Raw genomic sequence first — 21,895 nt, 5'->3', positions numbered from 1 at the left:
CTAGCGGAGACAGATTTACGTTACATTAGTGTAGCATCGTACGTGGTTTTGCGCAGTGGTCTGATACTCCACAAAAACGGAGAGACGAGCCCCAATGATCGACGCGGGACAGCAAGACGGGCTAGCTGGTTTGTTTTATGGAAACAGAATATTACATGCGGCTGGCTCTTGATCTGCGCATAAATGGCATGATTACAGCCTTGAGTCAGGCCAGGCTATAGCGCGCAAAGCTAACGCTTTGTCATTAGCTTGGAATGGAACAATCGTGCCATTTTGATTTCAACGTGTGCCGATGACGATATGCATAGCGTGATACATTAGTGTAGAGTCGGGAAAAGGTCTGTGCCCAGAGGGAGAGAGCCCAGGATATGGATGAAACTACCATGGTACCTAGGTACTTCCGTGTCTATTGCGTACATGTGTCACCTTCCTCAAAAAGATCAGGCTGCAGGTACTTGTAACACCCATGACCTTGTGTCAGCACGGTCATCGCTAATATCCGCAGCACAGCTCGAATTTTCTGCCTAGGCATCTTGGACGCTTTCTTAGTTCCAATTAAAGTTTGAGAATAGCCAGAGGCCATGCAAGTGATGCTGAATCAGAAGCAACAGCGGCAAATGGTGACAGGCCTTGCATAAACTTCAAGCTACGGTAGACGTGACAAAAAGCAAGTGACAAGGCACGAAGTGCATACCAAAAAAGGCTAAAAACCCTTAGTTGGTACGATCTACACAGGATAGACATGCATCACTTGACATGGCGGGGTTCTCGGAACTGTTCCGACCGCGGGCCGATGTGATCCCGGCGGTAGGCGCCGATGGCGTAAGAGCCATCAGCGACAACACATTACCAGCAAGAGCAACCTGGCCTTCAAACGCAACCATGTCTGGAGGCTGGAACACTATAGAGTCCGATGCTGTTAGTGCAGTTCCACCTGCACCAGAAAATCCTCTTCACCTACTGACGACTCGCGCAGGGCGTATTCACCTATCTGATTGAGAAGCTCGGTGTCAAGGACGTACAGTTCGAAGAGCTCACCACACTCGAAGCATCGGACCTGCAAAACCTCGGTACAATCTATGGAGTCATCTTCCTCTTCAAATACCCTACCGGCGAGAAGCCTAGCGATGTACCAAAGGACGGCACCTACGACTACGAGGCGGCGAGCTCCATCTTCTTCCCGGCGCAAACCATACAGAATGCCTGTGGAACACAGGCGATAGTATCGCTTCTGTTGAACAGAGAGGAGGAGATTGATATCGGCAAGGAACTGAGAGAGTTCAAGGAGTTTGCAGGTGACTTCCCACCAGACGTATGTTGAACCGACAATGATATTTCGCGACATATGCTGACCCGGGCAAAAGCTTCGTGGCGAGACTCTCTCCAACTCCGATCTTATCCGCGAAACACACAACTCATTCGCCCGCTCATCGCCCTTCATCGACGAGACGCAGCGAACAGCGACGGAAGACGACGATGTATTCCACTTCATCGCGTAAGCATTCCGCCCTTGTTCAAGCAAAAGAAGAAGAAGAAAAAACCTTCCTCCCCCCATCCACCCTCGAGCGCATAACTAATGCATGACTCTACCAGCTACACAAGCATAAACAACAAACTCTACGAACTCGACGGCCTCCAACCAGCGCCCATTTCCCATGGACCCTGCACTTCTTCAGAATTCCCCCAGAAGATCATCCCCGTACTCCAACGCCGCATCGCCCGCTACCCCGCCACCGAAATCCGCTTCAACCTCATGGCCTGCTGTCGCGACCTACGTATCCGCGCCCGAGAGATTGGCGACGAGGAAGAGTTGGAGGAGCAAGAAGATAAGCGCGCAAGGTGGTTGTGGGAGAACTCGCTGCGAAGGCATAACTTTGTGGGCTTTGTGGGCGAGCTGCTGAAGAGCGTTGTGAGGGCAAAGTTGGATCAAGGTGGCGATGCGTATGACAAGTGGGTTGAAGAGGCCAAGGGAAGGTCGGCCAAGAGGAGGGAGGACCTGAGGAAACAGGGTATTGCGGAGGATTGAGGGAAGTGAGAGGTGGCACTGTCGTTGTGTGGTGGTAATGCAAGTAGGATTGGGCCTTTTTTTTTTGCGTATGATGACGCTGCATGTACATGACTAAAGATATGTGCAGTAACTCTGATGATTGCCCAAATCTTCTATTTCGGATAGCAAGATACACCGATGAAATAGCATATGCAGAGAGTTATCTTCTTCTTACAAGACTGCAAGAACTCTTCACAACCCCGCTTAGAATATGTCATGGTGATTTCACTTCTAGCCTCTGGTAAAACCCACACGTTTCCACAAACACAGCAAGATTCAAGGTAGAGGAGCGAGAGAAAAAAGCAATTATAATGATGAGATAACAATTGGTATTCAGGATCATACCAAGTCCTTCAAGGTCTGTCATCTACTAAATACCTTCATCCCTCATCCCTCCTCATGGTCCGACAACAATAGACACACCAATTAAAACAAACTAATAACCAAGACAACTCCAGCCAGCTCCTACAAACGCCATTTTTCGCTATGCTAGCTCGATAGCCTGGGGGGAGGGATATATACGCTTCGCTACATTACTTCATAAACGTGGTACGATATGGTATTGGAAAATGCCATGAGATGGTGAGAGAGAAAATGGAAAACGGGAGAAAAAAAAGAAGAAGAACAAAGGAAAGATGAGCTCATGTCTGTGTCGAAACAAGACATTTACAGCTTGCTTACTGCGCAGTAGGCGGGGGGAGCCTGGAGGACAGCAGGCTCCATGGCACATGAAGGGCCTTCAGACAGAACGTAGTCGGTGGTGGGGGTGTCCTGAGTGACGGGTGCAGCCTCCTCCACAGTCTCGACAGACTCCACAAACTCGATAGACTCCACAAGCTCCATTGCACGGCTTGTAGGCTGTGCGTCCTCAACTTCCAGAACTGCTTCGGCAACGACATGTTCAACCTTCTCCTCAATCTCAGGTACAGCTGCAGGCACAGGTACAGGCGCAGCAGTCTCCATCATGCTGATCACAGTCTGAGACTCGGTGACGGTGAGAGTAGAGTAAGACGTAGCTGTCATGGTCGCAGTAACAGCAGTCGGCATTGGAGCGGCCATGACAACGTCGGTGGGCAGCTGGAGCATGTGTGCAGCTGAAGAATCTTGTTGAATCGCATGCATGCTCATGGCCAAGTACACAACGGCAGCACCAAGCAGAACAATGATCATGTTACGCTTGTCACCCAGCAGAACAAGAGCATAGTTCTTGAGAAGGGTACTGAGTGGGACTTCTGACGATGAACGTGAACGGGCAGCTTCTTGGAGTGCAGCCTCAGCCCTTTCTTTCTCCTTGACAGCATTCTCCAGGGCACGGAGACGGTCAGCGACGGCATCCGACTCAGCGAGAGCCTTAGCCTCCAACTCCAGACGCACAGCTTCTTTGGCTTCCTCCAACTTAGCCCGGAGGTCTTCCTCAAACTTCTTCTTCTCTGCAGCCTTTTCTTCGATACTTCGTCGTAGCGCTGCAGCAGCCTCCTCGAAACTCTTTTGCAATTCAGCCTCTTCCTTGCGCTTCTTCTCGTTGGCTTCCTCTTCCAGGATCTTCGCCTTGGCAGCGGCTTCCTGTATTTGCCGTTGAAGCTCTACAGTGTATTGCTGCTTGCGCTGGTCTGCCTCAAGTTCCTCGCGTGCTCGCTTCTCTAACGTCTTGCGAACTTCCTCTGGAATCCAGGGGTGGATCTCAACGTCGCAACGTTCCATGTCGTTCCAGCACGCACCCCACGCCGCGGAACGCATCAGTCCGTTGGCGGCGTAAATCTTGATGTCCCACTTCCTTGTGCCTGCACCGATGCCCTTGCCTGGCTTCTTGAGTTGGCGGTGGCAGTCAATGCACATGCTGTGGTCGCCGTTGGCAGACGTGCTGCCCTCGGTAAGTGTTCCTCCACTCATCCGGCTGCCCCGTCCGGTATTCTCGTCACCAATGCTGGCTGTGTCATCGTCATCCTCCCGGTCATCGTCGTCTTCGGGTGGTACAAAGTGTCCACATGGAAGTAGTCGGGGCGTCTTGAGCTCAAGGCTCTCCAGAATGCGTTCCTCGAGCAAGTCGTACTCGTCTCTTGGATGCGGAATGAGAAGACCACGGCGCATCAGGATGATGTCCTGCAGCTTCTCCTCTAGCAGCTTGTAGTTCTCGACCAGCCAGTCGGGCATGATCCTTGCCATGATGTCGTGCGAGTAGGGTAGCTGCATCGGCAGGATGGTGACGTGCAGCAGAACCAGCGGAGCCTGCTGTGGAACCGGCATGGGTCTCGGACTGTGAGGTTCGCGTATGCTTCTCCTCCTCGAGCCAGAATGCCTTGAGCCTGGCGTCTCGGCTCCCGCGTTTCGGTTTGGCGTAGTCAACTTGTACGAGGCCTTTAACCGCTCGTGGGAAGACTGGTGCGCTAGCAGAGGCGGAGGCGAGGACATCTGCATGGCGCGTACAGAGTCTGAGTTGCGGAAGCGAGGGCGCTCCTTACGAGCTCGTGCGCCAGCTTCATTCGCTGGCAAGATGGGCTTTGAGGATATCGAGGTTTCCGAGGGAATAGCCGAGACGAAGCTGTAGTGCGACGACATCCGTTGCTGCGAGCCGGGCCGAGATGTGTAGGAGCTTCGGTAGGGCTGGGGCTCGTCGTCGGGTTCCTGGGACTGCTGCTGCTGCTGGAGCTCGATGGTGTGGACGACGTCGTTGGGGAATGAGCGTTCAGAGTGAAAAGAGTCGCCTTCTTCATACATGTCCGAAGGCGACAAGGGTTCGCGATCCTGTGGGTCCTCGTAGACGGCAAAAGAGGTAAGACCTGCCGGCGGCTGGGGGGCGGGGTGGTGCATGGTAGTCATAGCGGCGGGCCTCTGCTCAGTTGCTCGTACGACGGTCGTGGAAGCGGATGCAGTAGCAGGCTCAGCAGTACCGTGGGAGTGAAGAGATGGGAGAGGGGAGAGAGGGGGAGAGGGGCACTGGCGGTGTTGGCTACGAGAAGGATGCGAGGCAACGGGCCAGGGATGCCATTGTGAATTTCACAGAGGTGGTCGTCTTGGTGCGTGGTCACCCGCCCGCGTCTATCTGGCGAGGTTGGGACACTAGTGGGATGCGCTGGCGACGTGTCAGAAGAGTGCTGGTGATTGTTTACCTCACCGACACTTTTGGCGGGGCGTTCGCTGTGCGCGTAACCGGATGTGTACGGTACCGGCACGTAGCCTCTTGTCAGCCCCATCCTTTCCCTGCCACTCTGCAACGGCTTCATGCTTCCCACTGGCCCGCCCGCTGCATCCTCTCCAGTGTACCCATCTGTTTGCTGGTCACGCACATGAACGATTGGCCTTTGACAGCGTGCAGCCGCTTCCAATATGCACGTCTACAGCCTCACCTTGTATGCCATGAACCTCTGTACCCGCGCCTGGCGATGGCCTTGTACATACAAGTACTGCTAAATACTCCTCTATCGGCCCGTGCGGGATAAACCCCGAAATGCACTCGTCACGTGATGTGCTCAATCATCTAGTACCGTGGTCGCACACCGTAAGGTGAAACTCGTCAAATTCCTTTTCCCTGCATCTCCTCTGGTAAGTGGTCTGGATGCTCACCATGCCACAACCTAGTACACCGCTCGACTGATCACGCACGCATGCTACGTATACTATCAACACAACAAGCCCGACCTTTGACACGGGAATGCATGATTTGTATAGCCTAAATGCTGCAGTAGACAACAGGGCAAGATGTACAACTAGTAGCAAACAACAAGTGACCCCTCGCACAGTACAAAGCTCCTCAAAGTGAACATCATCATCTTCTCTTGTTACTCATATACTACACATGCGTTGTAAACAAATCTCTTCTTCTATTTCGGTCTCATCCAAGAAACTGCCTATACACATTCCTCTACAACTCGTCCTTCTCCTTATTCTGCTCTATCGCCTGGTTGAGCGCTGCGAGAATCTCCTCTTGTGTTGCGTCTTCGGGGACCTTCAATTGCTTCAGGATGCTCCCCTTGTCGCCTTTGCCTCCAAAGTTCTTGAGCTTGATCCCATCGGCATCTACACCCGCCTTCTTGAGAGCCTCCTGTAGCTCCTCGTCACTCGTGCCCTTGTCTTCCTTCTCAGTCTCCTTGCTATCACCCTTGGCCTTATTGGCCTTCTTAGACTTGCCACTCTTAGCCTTGGGCTTGGTAGTCTTGGGCTTTTGCTGGTTCGGCGGCTTGAAGTGCTTCATCTTCTTCATCATCATATCCATGATTATATCGTCCATCTTTTTCTTCTCAGCCTGAACCTCCTTGACTGTGAACGCAGGGTCGTCAGTCTCGCCAAGCTTGCTCTGCTTTGCCTCGTTCTCCTCGAGCCAGGCTTGGGCCTTGGATGCAGCATCCTGCACAGCCTTTAGGTCGGACTCCGTGTAGATGGTAGGTACTTCGGTGATTTCAGGAGCAGCCGGTGTCTTTTCATCGTCAAGCTCGTCCATAGGGTCCGTGGATGGAGATGCAGATGCTTGAGCCACAGCCTCGCTACTCTTAGAGCTCTCCGCTATCTGTGTCTTAATCTGCCCGTCAACAAGCTGCACAACCTCCTTGATGTGATCAATGGTATCTTTGAGCTCCTTGAGGGCCTCCGGGCGCTTGGATGCTTCCGTCTTGCGGTTGAGAACGGGCTTAACGAGGTCCTCAAGCTCCTTGAGCTTGCTTCGGAGCGTTTGCTCATCCGCGTCTGCACCTTCCGCGTAGAGCCAGTCCGAGGTGGTACCAAGTTTCTCCTCGAGAGTAGAGCGAACCACCGGAGTTGAAGCACTAATAAACGACTCATCTTCTAGGTAGTCACGTGCGCGGTATGTGAAGGCTTCCAGTGAGTTAAGAACTTCTTCACGAGCACGACGGGCCTTGTCTGACGCATCAAAAGCAGCGAGCCTGTTTCTTGTTAGTTATCTGGAAAATCGAATAAAGTGCAACTAGCAAAGATGGATTTTACCTCTCTTGCATCCTTTTAAATTCCTTGCGAGGAATCTTCTTGTAACCTAGCTCCACAACATCAAAAGTATGAGCGGACTTAACGACCTTGATCTTCTTCTCAGTAGCTTTGGCGTCATCAGTGCTCTCGGCACCGGCAGATGACGACGAGGAAGAAGAGGAAGAAGAGGCAGAAGACGATTTAGAAGCGGATGATGAAGAACTTTCGTCTTCTTTCAAGGCTTCCTGGTCCTTCTTGCCACCCATGCCGAACAAGTTCTTCACACCATCAACGATACCAGCCTTGGGCTCTTCAGACTCGCTTTCGCAAGTGACCCAAGCAGAGAGAACTTCAGGGGTACCAGTGATGGGGCTAAGTCTGACCTTGACGTAATTGTTGAAGCTTTCGCGATCACACTTGTCATCATCAATCATCTTGGTGATAACTCTAGTCAAGTTACCACTCTTGAAGTGAAGAGTAGGCTCTTTTGAGATGGCACCCTTGGCTCCAGGCACAGCTTGGTACATGGAAAACTCGAACTCGCCCATCATTTGGAAAGGGAGATCCTTGACCATGCCGATTTTGGTGTTGGGGGTGAAGATTTTCTGGTCGCGATCCTTGAGGTCAAACATGTACTTGTAACCGTGGTTGTAGCCCTGAGTATCCAACTCGCGAATCTCCTTGACACGGAAAGAGGGACTCAGGCTAGCAGCCTTGAAGGCAGCACCGAAAACAGCGGCTTCATCAGAGTTAACGTTAGCCCTGATCTTGCCCTTTCCAGCAATTGCCTCAAGACGAGCCTGAACAAAGGGAGTACGGCTTGCACCACCATGAACAATAACAGAGTCAATATCAGCCAGAGTAAGACCAGCAGCTTCAAGAGCTCGGTTGATGGGACCATCAACACGTTCAGCATAGGCTGCTGCAAGCTCCTCAAACTTGGAACGAGTGAGCTTGTACCTGAAGTCAACGTCCTCGTAAAAGCTTTCGAAGAAAGCAGATGTGTCCTTGTTGGCGCTAAGCATCTGGCGAATCTTCTCTGCCTCCTTGAAAAGTTTAGCGGCAGTACGTCCGTGAGTCTTAACCTGCTCAGCCGTGAAAGATGCGCTCTTGGCTGCGGGAAGCTCGATGAATGTAGAAACCATATCATCAACGATTAGCGAGTTCAATGCATCGCCTCCAAGCGTCCTGTCCCATCCGGTGCCCATGACTTGAACTTCCTGGATAGTCTTGGTGCGCTTGCCTACATCCTTGACCGAACGGCCCTGGAACTTGACAATTGTGGCAGACGCTGAACCAGCGCCCATGTCAAATACCATGTTGATTTCTGGCTTGCCATCTTTGGTGATATCTGGGAACGTCCTACTGGTGGCATAGTTGAGACCAACAGCTAAACCATCGGAAATAACGCTGAGAACCTTGAGGCCTGCCAGCCGTGATGCGACCTCTAGTGCGCGCCTTTCGGATACAGTGTAGAAGGCTGGGACGGTAAAAACAACCTCTTGGACATCGTAGCCCTTGCCTGCCAGCGCCTTTGCGTTCTCTCTAACATTTTTTAGTTCCATAGCCAATAGCTCCTCAACCGTGTATGATTTATCCTCGCTGAACACCTGACTCTCAAAGCTGACTGTTGGGCGTCCCGTTGTGGCAGTAACCTCGAGGGCTGGATACCTCTCCTTATACGTGGCGACCGCATCGTCCTCACTCGAGATGCCTAGAAGGTGCTTCAGGTTAGGGTACACATCGCCAGGGAACCGTGCCTGTAGCGCAATTGCATCGCCACCATAGAAGCGTTCGGGATAAGAGCCTGCGGGGAGGGCACCGCCTTTGGATGGCTTGAAGGCAATGGCTGCAGTCTCCTTGCGCTTCGAGTCTTTGGTGAGAACAATCTCAAGAGGGTTTCCGGGCTTCACAAGTGCAGCCTTGATGTATTCAGTACCGAGATCAACACCGATGATAGCTGACGCAGCGGAGGCGGTCGACGAGAAGAGGAATGCGAGACCGAGGAGGACAGTTGCGGGCGAGAGATGGCCTCTCCGGCGTCCGGGTGGCGCCATGTTGTGTGAGGAAAGAGGCAATGTGTCGCTAACCGCAGGCGCGGGACACTTGTAGTGGGATGTGCGGGCTCCGCAGGGCACAAGTAGGGTATATAGCGTTCAAGAACAGACGAGGACGTGGAAGAGAGGAGAAGAGTAAGGAAAGAAAGGGAACCTATCCCAGTAAAAAGCGGTGAGTAAGGTGGTGGTCGGGATCGTGATTGACAAAACGTGGAAACGTGGAATGGTGGTGGTTTCGTAGTAAAATGCAGCCAAGAGTTACCCTGTTCTGACACTATTTGACACCTGGTCTTTCTCAAGAGGCCAGCTTGACTTTTGAGCACCAACCCACATCACAAATTAAACAGCCATCACAAGCAAGGCTAATTTAATGGCTGTCTGAATCATTTCGTAAAAAGACATATCTGGTCTTATCTCTGTCTACATGATCGAGCACTCGATGTGGCGGCTCTCGAGATCCTGTGCTTACTCCAGTTAAGCCAATCACATCGCCAGGAAGCATGTCTTCGCCGCATTGCATACCAGCGACGCTGTTGAGTTCGCGATCTGGAGCTGCACTCTGTTTTCAGTTGTGCTCTACACAAGCATGCATTGAATGACTTGCATCAGTGCCTAAACGTCATGGACCCGGTCGAGCAAAGATGATAGCGTGTCCTTTCGTCGGTGGGTGCCGGTCCATCATATCCCACGGTTAAACTCCACTAATCCATCCTTGCCGCCTCGCTCATGAAACTCAGGCTCCAAAGATTTTGCGCTAACGGCCTGGCGTTGTGGAAATGCAGCGAGCGCAAGCGGGAGTGCAAAGATGGAAGTGGTAAAAATAAGGCCTGTTCGCGCTTTAGCGGGTGCTGTCGTCATGTCACTGCGTTCCACTTTCGACTCACCCAAGTTGATTGGAGTTACCATTCTCGGTCTCTGCTTGAGCCACTCTGTCTTCTGTAATCGGACAAGGACGAGGGGCGGCAGAACCATGATGGGCGTGGCATTGAGCACTCGACTCAGCGCTGTCTCTCCCACAGCAAGTGTTGCAGCTTTCTTGCTTTTACCTAGGGGTTTGACCTCGAGATCGCCAGTCTCCACCCTATGCCTGTCGATCTCTGACAACGCTGGGTAAACATCGATACCCTGCCTAATCTCCTCACCACGCATGAGAAAGACATTGAGCGCACCTGCTGTAGCGACAGCTGCGAATGGTACCAAACGCCCCGCGATAAGTTTTGCATTTGGCGATAGGCTCTTGAGGCGGGGTACTAGCGCGTTTAGGCCAACGGCAACACCACAAGACGCGCTGACAGCAAGAAGGTATGATTTGATAATGGTCGAGGTCGAGAGAGGAATCGACTTGTTCGCGTTGGAGAAGTTGATTCCAACATTGACCGACTGGTTCGTCACCTGCCACCCGAGTGTTCCGGCCGTCTGTTTCTGTTCAGCATATTGCCTACCCAACACAATGCAGAGTTGCATACCCCAAGGCCTGGCGTGAGCATGCCAGCCGTGACAACCAAGTTTGTCAATACGAAGCAGGACATGCGAAAGGGCAGGAAGACTGGCTTTCCCGTGTCTTGGAATCCGTCAGCGTCTCCCCCTCATTGTGCACCTTCCCCGAGCAAAGTACCTGGGTGAATTGTTGAATCAATTATCTTCTTTGCGTTCCAGAGCTCCGGTGTCATTTCTGCCATCTTGCCCGTCTTGTAGGCGGTGACGAGTTTCTTCGCATTTTCGAGACCAGCGGCGGATGTGAGTAACGTCCTGCGTCATGCATGGTCAACCCAGGCTTTGCCAGAGAAACGGTGCATGCTGGGAACAACAAAGGTGCGGTCGTGAAACTAAAGGTAGTGGTACTCACTACACCCAAGTTGCGCAGGCAAATCTGTTCGGTGCGCAATGACTCTCACCTCGGGTCTGAAATATTGGCAGAGTGCCGCACGCGACCCCAGTATGTGCTGAGGTCGAATTGCGACACAGGCAGGTCGCGGTTGCCAGGCAAAGAAGATGTCATGTTGGCGAGTACACGACGCCTCAGATCGCAATGGGAGCGAGCAAAGTTCCAAAAAAATACGTGAACTGGGTCGGAGAGATGTAATCGTGCGGCTAAGTAAAGACGCAACGATATCGGCAGCGATACGCGCGGGAACTAGCCACAAACGTCATGACTGCATTTTTTGGCGCGACTTCAGGTCGACTACGAAAACCGCCCCTCCCGTAAAGCAATGTTTGTCTAAAATGATATAAAGCCCGAATGCATATAAATGCGACAACGCAACAAATATTACAAAAGCCCGCCTATGCTATTCCATGATGCATTTATCAAACATTACACGGTATCAACGAACAGCTTGAAAAAAAAATCAAAATCAAAAACTTTACATGCTACGTTCCGTTGCCACGGCGGTCTCTCTTTCCGTCGTCTGCTCATTTCTTCTTCTTCTTCTTGGACTGGGGGCTCGAAGGAGAAGTTCCCAATATGTCGTCAAATGTCTTACTCGGGTCACTGCTTGATTCGGGTCTTCGCGAAGGTGAACCGGCCGACATGGGCGGGGCAACACCTGGAGGTAACGGTAGCGCCTCGAGCCCCAGATTCATGACGCTCTCACGGCGTCTGTCGGGACTCTGAGACCGGTCACGGATGCTAGTCCCCGAAGGATCGAGCAGTCCAGGAGGCGGCAGGAGCGAAGCATGCCCGTTCAATTCTTGCATGGCGGCATTCAACAGCGTGTCGTCAGCCGCCCAGAGTTGCGCCTTCTTCCAACAGTGGGACCGCCGGAATACACCTTCGACTCCGTGTTCGACAATGTCCGCGGGTAAGCTAACCACCTGTGCGCCTCCTGCAACGCCGAACCACGTCCGTGTCCGTAATGTATCCTCACGGGCCCATGGCACACCGCTTCGGGGTACTTCACACAGAAAGTACTCGACGCCTTCGGTGAATCTGACACCGGGAGCATCAACCACTAACATGGGCAACGATTGTATAACGGCGTAGAGGAACAGCCACTGTCCTGTCCGTAGATCCCAAAGATCATCCAATGAAGAGCCCGCAGCATGCTTGGATTCAAACACACGGAATGCATCCAGAAATGGCGTCTGCTGTTCAGAATCGGCGTTGTGCGATTCTTTTAGCAGCTTGGCAACTTCGTCTTTGTGTATCTTCTTTCCTCGCGCTTTTGCATCCTGCTTTGTATTTCCAGTCATGGCGTTTGGCAATGTGGGATATAGCGGTAGATCGAAGGGTATAGGTGGCTGCACAGGCGGAGTACTGCGGTCGTACTCGCTCAAAACTTTCCTAAGTGTACGTGAGACGACCGATTTAATATCCGTGCCCTCATCCTCAGCAATGAAGCCGTCGGCCGTGCGATTCGTCAGATTCTTCCTGTCTACGAGAAGATCGTAGAGGCTAGACATATCGCGATATATTTCCAACAGCACCAGCCGGTTGAGACCACTTGTTGTAAGATCGTTTTTCTTCGACTTGGCCTTGGGCAGCCATGAGCCATATTTGTGTCTGTAATAATCGAGAATGAATGACCGGGTCGTGTTGAAAGCAGCTCTCCACTTCTTGAAGCTTATGACCTTGCCCTCGGAGGCCATGGCACTGTTCATGATTCCAGAGAAGATGGCTGGGAATTCAAAGTCTTTGAGTTTTCCGTTAATGGTGGCTTCTCGGTTATCGAGATCCATAGCAGCCCGTTGGAGTCGTGTCGCCGTCTTGGCGCTGATCATGGCGAATTTTGGAGAGTTGTATTCTTTGATGCTGTCGTATTTCCCAGCAGCATGCACGAAGCCTTCAGTGAAGAGTCCCATGGAACGCAGCTTTTCGCCAAGAACAATGGCTTCAATGGTTTTCTCGCGGCTGTGTCGCACATCGGCCAGCGCCAACTCGTCAACATAGCAGTCAAAGCTCGAAGCAGCGACTTCACCAAAGGTAGAACCGTCGACGTTGGAGAAGGCATAGTGGGACAATATGTCTCCTATTCGCAGGAAAATGTCAAAAATGTCCGAGTGGCGTTCAGTTGCAACTAGCGATTGACCGATGAGAAAAGCGAAGAAATTACGGTAGGTGACCAAGGTATCAGTGTCCTGGGTGTTGAGCTGGGGCTCGTGCGGCGTGATGGCGGAGTCTGAACTCAGTGAGATGGGCATGTACAGATGCTTTTCTGAGTAGTCATCTTCGACAGCATCGCTGAGCGCTCTTGAGCCTTTGGACTCATCGGAACTTCCTATTTGGCTCTGCTCGGGGGATGCAGCCCTGGAGTGGTCGGGATAGGGTTCGCCAGAGACGCGGCGTGACGTCCGCTCGGCTAGCTCGAGAGGAGGAACGGCGCTAACGTCACTGTAGAGGCTGCCGTGCACAAGGCGTGTGAGCAACTGCGAAGCTGCATAGACAGAAGAGTCGATACGGAAGGAAGCGCCTTTTTCAGAAGTCCGGGGAAAGAGGTAGACAAAGGTATCTCCTGTTTCATCCCACAACTCGGGCACCTGTTGTTAATGTCAGCGCACTCGACACCGCTGCAATAGCCAGCACCAACGGCCTACCTTTTCGCCGTCCAGCAACGCCTTCAGATCATATGGCACCTTGCCCTTGTGTCCGACAATCCATGCTGGCGGATTGCCATTGGCAGCATTCCCTGACCCGGCCGGGTCGGCTCCGTTGGCCGGGCCGCCTCCAAACAGGATGCTTTTTCTGCGCAGTTTTTTCAGCCGGCCCTCAGAATTTGGGTCTAAGCCCGGGGTCGAGGGGCGGCTATTGGACGGGGTGGATGGATGCGAGGAGACGTCGAGCAATGGCGGCGGCTCAAGGGGCTCGAGATCGGCGGGGACGACGGGGTGGAGACTGGGGTTTGCGAGGGAAGCCGGGTTGGGCGACTTGGGCGACTTGGGGGCGGCGGGTTGCGGGGGTTCTGGGGCGAGGAGGTTGACAGAGGAGATGCGGTTGCGAACTTTGGAGAAGCGGCTGCTCGGTTCTGACGAGGGAGCCGGGCTGCTCTTGATAGATGCGGCCGACGACTCGGAGGATGAACCGACAGAGAAGAGGCTCGACAGGCGGTTGGTCGCCTTCTTCTTTTCACCCAACATGGTGACGGCAGGTGCGAGTGGTACGGGGAATACGTGGCACAGAGAGCCGTGGAGAGGTGTAGGAGGCGGAGCGGTCGAGGATGGAGGATGTGCTATGTGTCGAGCAGCATGGGGCCAGTGAGGACACAGTGAGCAGCAGCAGCAACACAAGTCTCTATGCAGGCAGGGCGCCCGGCTGATGGCTGAGGTTTATAACGCACCGTAGGCCCAAAGCTTTGTGAAAAAGACTAGGTGATCTATATTTGATCTGTCGCAGGTGCGGCAGTGTCACGACCACGCTCGTGCGTGCACCGGCAGCGTCCCGGGGCCAGTGGCCAACAACGTGGGTCATGCAGTGCCGACTCCCATTGGCCTCGAGTCCTCAGCTGTCACGATGCCTCGCTCTAAGTCAGTACAGTGTGCGGGTGCGATGGCACCCCAGTCCCCCACTGGACAAGCCCCCTTTGCGCCCTGTCTAGGACCCTTTTGCGCGTGCTGGTTGAAGGCCCTGTGCCTCGTATTGCGGCCAAAGGGCCCGCCTCGTCTCCCGACAGGCCCATGCCCATTCGCATTGTGCCACTGCCACTGCCACTGCTGCCGTTTCGCCCTCTCTCTCCGCCTGTCCACGGGGAGCAGCTCTCTCCAGCGGCCCACGACGGCGCCTCTGCTGCCAGTACAATGACAGCACGGCGCCCGGCTGCTGATGCTTGGGCGCAACACACCAGCGCCTGGGAGGACGTCGGCAGGGAAATTTTAGCGATGCGGATGACGTACCACTGCCCGTATCGATAGTGTGCATCATGAGCGTGTCACACATGCACACACGCACCTTAAGCCGCATCCCCCATGTCAGGCCTGTGTACTCTACGAACGTGGTTTGGGTCAGCATCCATGTGCCGCACATACCACAGACACGCCCAAGACAATTGATTCCTTCTTCGCGCCCTCCTCTGACACTCCTCTTGTCGGCCACTGCAGACCACGTTGCCCCGCCCAGGAACAGAGTCGTCCCATACCTGCACGCTAGCCCCTTCGGTCCCTGCTTCTACACCCCCGGCGCCTTACTCACCATCGCTCAATCCGGCGCCATCAGCACTCGATACTCGTTCCAACATGGGTGGTGGCGAAACAATTGCAGATCAGATCCTCGAGACCTTTGTGCTCCCTGACGTGGCCCCGTCCAAAACTAGCTCCAAAAAGCTCATCAATCTTTTGCGAGGGCACGTCCATCTCTGCGCCCGCATCTTTGTCTTCACTTTCGGACAAGACGCGGCCCAATAAAGACCCTTTGCCCCCGAGTCATTTGCTAACGGTACCAGATGGCCTAATCTGTCTTTGCTCCCTACTCAATTGCTCGACAGAGCATCCCACAATGTGCTCCAGCACAAGCCCACTGCCTACCCAGCTCTGTGCTATGGCCCAGATGCCGGTGACCCACGACTGCGCGATAACGTTGCGCAATGGCTGACTGCCTTCTACAAGCCTCCCGACCCAGTGTCTACAGAGCGAATATGCATTTCTGGAGGTGCTTCGCAGAACTTGGCCTGTTTACTCCAAGACTTCACAGACCCCTTGTATACGAGAAACATATGGATCGTGGCACCGGCGTACATGCTAGCTTTTCGCATCTTTGAAGATGCTGGCTTCCACAACCGGCTTCGGGCCGTTCCTGAAGATGACGAGGGCATCGACATGGACTATTTGAGAAGTGAGATTAAAAAAAGTGAAGACAGCGCAATTGCAGAGAACAACAATGAGCCGGTTCGTGTGTTTTCTTCCCCTTGTCTTGGAATATGGTCTGCTTGCAACCTCTCTCTCTCTCCCCCTCTCCCCTCTAACCCCATGCCCAATGCTGTCTTCGAGCCTATGTCATCTCACAGGCTGAATTTCTTTTGCCCATATCCACTGACAACATCAACAGCTTCTGAAGCCTCCGCGCCCATTTAACAAAATATACAAACACATCATCTACGCTGTGCCAGGCTTCTCGAATCCTAGCTCCAAAACAATGAGCCTGCGGAGAAGAGAAGAACTTGTGCATTTGGCGAGAGAGTATGATGCTCTTATCATCACAGACGACGTATATGACTTTCTGCAATGGCCATCCAGTCTCACCCCTAGCACTCTTTCAATCGAAAACGCCAGTTTGCCTCGCATCGTAGATGTGGACCGATACCTCAGTGGCGGCGCCGAAAGACAAGGTGCAGATGGGTTTGGCAATGCCGTTTCCAATGGCTCCTTCTCCAAGATTTGTGGTCCAGGCCTCCGCACGGGTTGGTGCGAGGGCACTCCAAAACTAGCCTACGCCGTTTCACAAACGTAAGCCTGCCTTTTCGGAAATTTCATTCAATCATGCCTACTTGTTTTTGTCCTGGGGTGTTTTTTTAAGTGGACTTTCTCTGTGTAAATCAAGACGTATGTAATCATACCCGGATTATTCTGCATAATGACAGGCCAGTACTGGTGAATCCGTGTCTCGCTAGATAAGTTAGTAATGGCTAACATTGTTGTAGAGGATCGAGCCGCTCAGGTGGATCACCCAGTCAGCTGACAGCTTGTTGTGTGGCCGAGACGTTGGAGACTGGCGAACTACAGCGCTACGTGTACGATACGCTTCAACCCGCGTATGGTGATCGGTACAGGCATATGATGGAAGCCATCAAGAAATACCTGCTTCCCCTTGGTGTTCGTGTCCCGCAGACTGATCGTGAGGTGGCGGGTGGATACTTCATCTGGCTCACACTGCCTCCGCCACTGAAGGGCGCCGAGGTAGCACAACGCGCAAAGGAGGATGACAACCTAGCTGTTGCACAAGTAAGCATAAGCCATCATAATATTTCTGGTCCACAACATGTGCATGGCTAATGATGATGATTGCACAGGGCGAAATGTTCGAAGTGAGTCGTCTTCTCCGCTGTTCTGTCCTCGCGCTAATTGATACAGGTCCCTGGTGACACTAAATGCAAAGGCACATCTTTCAGCAACGACCTCAGAGTCTGCTTTGCGGTACGAGTCGATAGCTGCAATTTGGGGTTTGGGCTAACTTGTTGGCAGTGGGAAGAAGTAAATATGCTTGCAGAAGGCATCCAACGACTTGCCGATGTAATTAGTCGTATGTTGAGCGAGGAGGCTAACAGCGGACATAGCACCAAGCGGCCCGCTAGCCAAGAAGAGGACGCAAAGGCCTTGTGGTGAACGATTGGTATATCCTGTTTGAGTAGTGTAAGAGACTTGCCGAACTGGAGATGTGTTTGTTGAAGCCATTGGTAGGCTCATAAATGGCCCTGGATCTTGTCTGCACGGTGACATGTACACGCGATCCAGACTCGCTTGTTTGGCTTTGAATAATTGTCGCCTGGCGAAGCAGAGTACAATATACCGAAGGCGATATAATAAGATGTATATCAAGGTTCTGCTAAGCTCATGGGATTTACACAGGCGTCGGGTGATATGTACTTAGCTGGCTAAACAAGCGTTTCATGCAACCAATACCCACGACCCACCGGCTCCACTTTGGTTGAAATGAAAAAGCAGCATGCCCGGTGGCAGCACGAAACAAAGAGGCCGTTTCGTGTGAGCCTCAGGCGGCGATTGGCATGCCACGGGATGCAATAATCTGCGTACCTGCATCATGTGGTGTTTTCGTGGGGCATGGCGCAAAGCCGCGACGGAGAGTGTTTCTTTGATCTTTGTTTTGCACCTGCAAGGCTCATCCAACGTCGTGCACAGCGTTCATCACCGACAAGACCAGTCTCTTCCATGTCCAGTTCACTATGTGGGGGTATATGCACAAGCAGCAGCAGCAGCAGCAGCAGCAATAGCAGCCTCGCGGTCTGGTGAATTACTGCCCAGGCCCATGACTCTTGCTGCGGGCCCTTGATGTGGATGGGCGATTAGCAACACATCGGTACATCCACATGGGATTGTTCCCGGAGCGTAGCGTCAAATGGCGTCTTCTCTGCATGCGGCGTTGAAGCGCTGGCATAAGGCTTCATCTCCAAAAACGGCCAACGAGGGCCTGTCGATGGCCTGGCGTTTCAGTGCCGTCGCACCTCCGCCCGTCGGGAGTGGCGCTGCCAACCACATCCCTGTCTTCGATCCAGGGACAAACGCTCGCCTTCCACCCTTAGAACATCCTCCACCACTCACTGGCCTACAACGCCCGCTTGTTTCACGCGGAGAGAGCCATCTACGGGAATACTGCCGTCCTCTTGATTAGTGCACACCCTAAGTAATTTTGGATCTACGCCACCGGGACTGGGCTGCGTTCAGGCTACGCGTTCCGAGGACAGCTCTAGGAGGCGGCCATGCGGCTTACGGATGCGGCCACAAGGCCTCATCATGGAACACCAGAAAGCCATGAGCTTTTGTACGAGCGCGATGGCGCGCAGAGGTATGATGAAGAGGCGGCTATCAAAGACAGCTGTCGTGGCAGCGTCCAAGAACGTACAACACATCTATTCAGGGCTGGGGAAAATGATGCGAGACCAGGACAGCGAACACCACACGCCCCTCTTTCCAAACGTGAAACAAGTCGTCTCCAGAAACGCGATTGGCCACACGAATCCTTTGTAAGTCCCCTCGCGAACACATTGCGTACTTATACAAGGCTGCAGTGCCCCCTCCCGGAGCCTCTCCCCTTCACGCAGGTTCGCTGTTACGCCCTTTCAGCACTCATTGTGTTGCTTCACTTCTTGTTGTTCACAGTCATTCTTTACTGTTGCTGAGAGCCTTTTCTTATTCACGCTCACAATAACATTCCCAACTACCTTCATCCACATTCGTTGCTAGCCAACCTTTTACTTTGACACAATCACTTGCGCATTTGTGCACTTTCCCACTCGATACAACAAAAACAACAAATCGTCTTTTGCAGGTCAACTGACGACCATTCTTCCAGTCCTTTGGATCATTCCTCCCACACTTTACAACACCGAAACTCACACTACGCACTGTCATCATGGTGGCTTTCGGCGCTGGAGCGTTTCTCCTGACGCTGCGCGTTCTCCTTTCCGCAACTCCATCTTCTGCCGTCCCTGTTGCTCAAGCACCAGCTGCCCCAGCACCAGCAGCGCCGGCTGGTGGCTCTGGTTTCTGGATGCAGAGTATCAAGCGTCAAGGCCAGGCTGCTTTCAACCCCAACCCACAATCCTACCAAGTCTTCCGTAACGTCAAGGAGCTGGGAGCCAAGGGCGATGGCGTTACTGACGATACTGACATCATTAACAAGATTATCGCTGACGGTGACCGTTGTGGTGAGGGCTGCGACTCCACAACCACTACCCCCGCTCTCATCTACTTCCCTGCCGGTACCTACATCATCAGCAAACCCATCATTCAATACTACTACACCCAGTTCATTGGTGACCCATTGAACATGCCTGTCTTGAAGGCCACTGCCGACTTCGAAGGTATGGGCTTGATCGATGCCGACCCCTATATCCCTGGTGGCGATGGAGCCAACTGGTACACCAACCAGAACAACTTCTACCGTCAGGTCCGCAACTTTATTATCGACATATCTGCCACAAAGGTCGCTGCTGGTATCCACTGGCAAGTCTCCCAAGCCACTAGTCTGCAAAACATTGTTTTCGAGATGGCCAAGGGCGACGCTGGCAAGGACCAGAAGGGTATCTTCCAGGACAACGGCTCTGGTGGTTTCATGACCGACCTGACCTTCAACGGTGGTGCTATTGGTGCTTTCATGGGTTCCCAGCAATTCACCATCCGCAACATGACTTTCAATGACTGCGGTACCGCCATCTTCCAAAACTGGAACTGGGTCTTTACCTACAAGAGCATCTTCATCAACAACTGCAAGGTCGGTCTCGACATGGCCAACAGCCCTTCTAACCAGACCGTTGGTTCTGTTCTCTTGCTTGACAGCAAGCTCACCAATACTCCAATTGGCATCAACTCCTCTTTCACTGCGAACAGCATCCCTACCACTGGCGGTACTCTCATCCTGGACAATGTTGACTTCAGTGGATCCGAGAAGGCTATTGTCGGTGCTGCCGGCAACACCATCCTTGAAGGTGGCCGCAAGATCGATGCCTGGGCTCAAGGTAACGCCCTTGCTGCTGGATCCACCCAGGGCCGTGTTCAAGGCGATATCAGTGGTGCACCTGCAAAGCCTAAGAGCCTTCAGGGCGAGAATGGTTGGTTCGAGCGCAGCAGGCCCCAGTATGAGAATGTGGATGTCTCCAAGTTTGTCAGCCTCAAGTCTAAGGGTGCCAAGGGTGACGGTGCGACTGATGATACTGCCGCTCTCCAGTCTGCTATTGATGGCCTTCAGGAAGGCGAGATCCTCCATGTCGACCACGGTACCTACCTCATCACCAAGACCGTTACCATTCCCGCTGAGAAGAATGTTAAGATTGTTGGCGAAGTCTACAGCACCCTTCTCATCACCGGCGAGTTCTTCTCTAACATGAACGATCCCCAGCCTGGTTTCAAGATTGGCGCCAACAGCGGCGACAAGGGCACTTTTGAGGCTTCTGATCTCATCATCGGTACCCAGGGTCCCGCTCCCGGTGGTATCTTGATGGAGTGGAACATCAACGCGGAGAATGGTGCAGCCGGTCTCTGGGACGTTCACTTTCGTGTCGGTGGCTACGCTGGTACCAAGCTCCAGTCCTCCAACTGCAAGAAGAACCCCGATACCGAACATCAGCCCAACCCAGAGTGCATCGGTACCTTCATGCAGCTGCACATCACCAAGAACTCGAACGGCTACTTCGAAAACGTCTGGCTCTGGACTGCCGACCACGAGCTCGACCAAGATGACCACGCTCAGATTGACATCTACAACGGTCGTGGTATGCTTGTTGAATCTCAAGGTCCAGTCTGGATGTACGGAACCGCCTCTGAGCACTCTCAAATGTCGCAGTACCAGTTCTCTGGCGCAAAAGACATCTTCTATGGCGCTATTCAAACCGAGACTCCCTACTACCAGCCAAACCCCACTGCTGACGTTCCTTTCACCAAGAACGATAAGTTCTTTGATCCGGATATGAGCCAAGCCAAGGCTGCATGGGCCGTTCGCGTCACTGACGGTAGCGAGAGCATCTGGAGCTACGGCGCGGGTACCTACTCGTTCTTCCAAAACTACGCACAGGATTGTGTTGTTAGCCAGAATTGCCAAGAAAACATTAACGAAGTTGTCAACTCAACCAATGTCAACTGGTTTGGTCTTTCGACAAAGGCCTCGGTCAACATGATCACCTCGGGTGGCAAGGGTCTAGCTAAGGATGAGGACAACCGCTCCAACTTCTGCGCTACACTGGCTATCTTTGCGCAAGCATGAAGTGTTGTTCGTATATGACATGATGACTGGACCCATTTTACTTTCTTGCCCACCGACTTTTGGAGGGACCTCTTTTTCTTCTTCTTCTTCTTCTTCTTTTTTGTGTGTACAGCGTATCAACAAATACATATGCCCTTTTGTCTTTTGTGTCTTCCTCGTATTTTACAGGAAGCACTTCACACTCGCTTTGGGAGGAAACTGCTTCAATCGATATACATATATACCCCAGGGCATGCAACAGTGGACGAAAGGGACTTGATGAAGGAATATGGGAGTTTAGGGCTGGCTCCTATGTATATTTTTTTTCTTTTATGTTTGAACCAAGGTAGACGAAAATCACAACGTTTTTCATCCCGATTTTTAATTACTTTTTCGTGTGTGATGCGTGAGTGACAATTGGGCGAGTACGGTTGCTGCCTCAAATTTAATCGCAGACGTGCTTGACGAGAAGTGAGACGAAGGTGTGGGAAATGAAGACGGGGCAACCGTCTGTTAGAAGGCGGTCGCATTAGCAGGAAA

General features: G+C 52.7%; 6 protein-coding genes across 6 annotated transcripts; 3 read left to right on the top strand and 3 right to left on the bottom strand.

Annotated features, from left to right (window-relative positions):
• Positions 1–882: 882 nt before the first annotated feature.
• PSV08DRAFT_169052 (ubiquitin carboxyl-terminal hydrolase) lies at positions 883–2,026 on the top strand (the record flags this gene model as incomplete). Its single annotated transcript, XM_014220326.1, has 4 exons — positions 883–918; positions 977–1,312; positions 1,365–1,495; positions 1,594–2,026. The coding sequence occupies 4 exons, from the start codon at positions 883–885 to the stop codon at positions 2,024–2,026; spliced, it is 936 nt and encodes a 311-aa protein (XP_014075801.1).
• Positions 2,027–2,392: 366 nt separating this feature from the next.
• PSV08DRAFT_3949 (uncharacterized protein) lies at positions 2,393–4,948 on the bottom strand. Its single transcript, XM_014220325.2, has one exon. It carries the CDS (start codon positions 4,862–4,864, stop codon positions 2,714–2,716), a length of 2,151 nt encoding a protein of 716 aa, XP_014075800.1. The 5' UTR covers positions 4,865–4,948; the 3' UTR covers positions 2,393–2,713.
• Positions 4,949–5,707: 759 nt separating this feature from the next.
• On the bottom strand, positions 5,708–9,228 carry PSV08DRAFT_214424 (Hsp70 protein-domain-containing protein). The gene is made up of 2 exons (XM_014220324.2): positions 6,983–9,228; positions 5,708–6,921 (listed from the first exon to the last, which is right to left on the bottom strand). The coding sequence occupies exons 1-2, from the start codon at positions 9,016–9,018 to the stop codon at positions 5,907–5,909; spliced, it is 3,051 nt and encodes a 1,016-aa protein (XP_014075799.1). The 5' UTR covers positions 9,019–9,228; the 3' UTR covers positions 5,708–5,906.
• Positions 9,229–9,354: 126 nt separating this feature from the next.
• Positions 9,355–14,091, bottom strand: PSV08DRAFT_406796 (Tricarboxylate carrier-domain-containing protein; the record flags this gene model as incomplete). Its single annotated transcript, XM_014220323.2, has 7 exons — positions 9,355–9,845; positions 9,903–10,434; positions 10,485–10,579; positions 10,634–10,767; positions 10,914–11,036; positions 11,456–13,494; positions 13,552–14,091. 7 exons carry the CDS (start codon positions 14,089–14,091, stop codon positions 9,697–9,699), a joined length of 3,612 nt encoding a protein of 1,203 aa, XP_014075798.2. The 3' UTR covers positions 9,355–9,696.
• A 907-nt stretch (positions 14,092–14,998) lies between these two features.
• On the top strand, positions 14,999–17,487 carry PSV08DRAFT_259894 (pyridoxal phosphate-dependent transferase). Its single transcript, XM_014220321.2, has 7 exons — positions 14,999–15,290; positions 15,390–15,831; positions 15,992–16,389; positions 16,584–16,884; positions 16,953–16,967; positions 17,014–17,076; positions 17,125–17,487. The coding sequence occupies exons 1-7, from the start codon at positions 15,184–15,186 to the stop codon at positions 17,263–17,265; spliced, it is 1,467 nt and encodes a 488-aa protein (XP_014075796.1). The 5' UTR covers positions 14,999–15,183; the 3' UTR covers positions 17,266–17,487.
• An 890-nt stretch (positions 17,488–18,377) lies between these two features.
• On the top strand, positions 18,378–21,733 carry PSV08DRAFT_193686 (glycoside hydrolase; the record flags this gene model as incomplete). Its single annotated transcript, XM_014220320.2, has 2 exons — positions 18,378–18,641; positions 18,971–21,733. 2 exons carry the CDS (start codon positions 18,378–18,380, stop codon positions 21,374–21,376), a joined length of 2,670 nt encoding a protein of 889 aa, XP_014075795.1. The 3' UTR covers positions 21,377–21,733.
• Positions 21,734–21,895: the final 162 nt, after the last annotated feature.

This window comes from Bipolaris maydis, assembly GCF_028858645.1.
Source record: "Bipolaris maydis strain C4 unplaced genomic scaffold PSV08scaffold_1, whole genome shotgun sequence".
NCBI classification, from domain to species: domain Eukaryota; kingdom Fungi; phylum Ascomycota; class Dothideomycetes; order Pleosporales; family Pleosporaceae; genus Bipolaris; species Bipolaris maydis.
This window is presented reverse-complemented; position numbering and strand designations above follow the sequence as displayed.

Bases quoted from the DNA above. Each gene is read 5' to 3' on its own strand.
- PSV08DRAFT_3949 (XM_014220325.2), bottom strand. From the start codon at position 4,864: ATGACTACCATGCACCACCCCGCCCCCCAGCCGCCGGCAGGTCTTACC.
- PSV08DRAFT_214424 (XM_014220324.2), bottom strand. From the start codon at position 9,018: ATGGCGCCACCCGGACGCCGGAGAGGCCATCTCTCGCCCGCAACTGTC. The intron at 6,922-6,982 runs GTAAAATCCATC...AACAAGAAACAG, and splicing joins TTTAAAAGGATGCAAGAGAG to GCTCGCTGCTTTTGATGCGT.
- PSV08DRAFT_259894 (XM_014220321.2), top strand. From the start codon at position 15,184: ATGGGTGGTGGCGAAACAATTGCAGATCAGATCCTCGAGACCTTTGTG. The intron at 15,291-15,389 runs GCACGTCCATCT...TAACGGTACCAG, and splicing joins CTCATCAATCTTTTGCGAGG to ATGGCCTAATCTGTCTTTGC. The intron at 17,077-17,124 runs GTACGAGTCGAT...ACTTGTTGGCAG, and splicing joins ACCTCAGAGTCTGCTTTGCG to TGGGAAGAAGTAAATATGCT.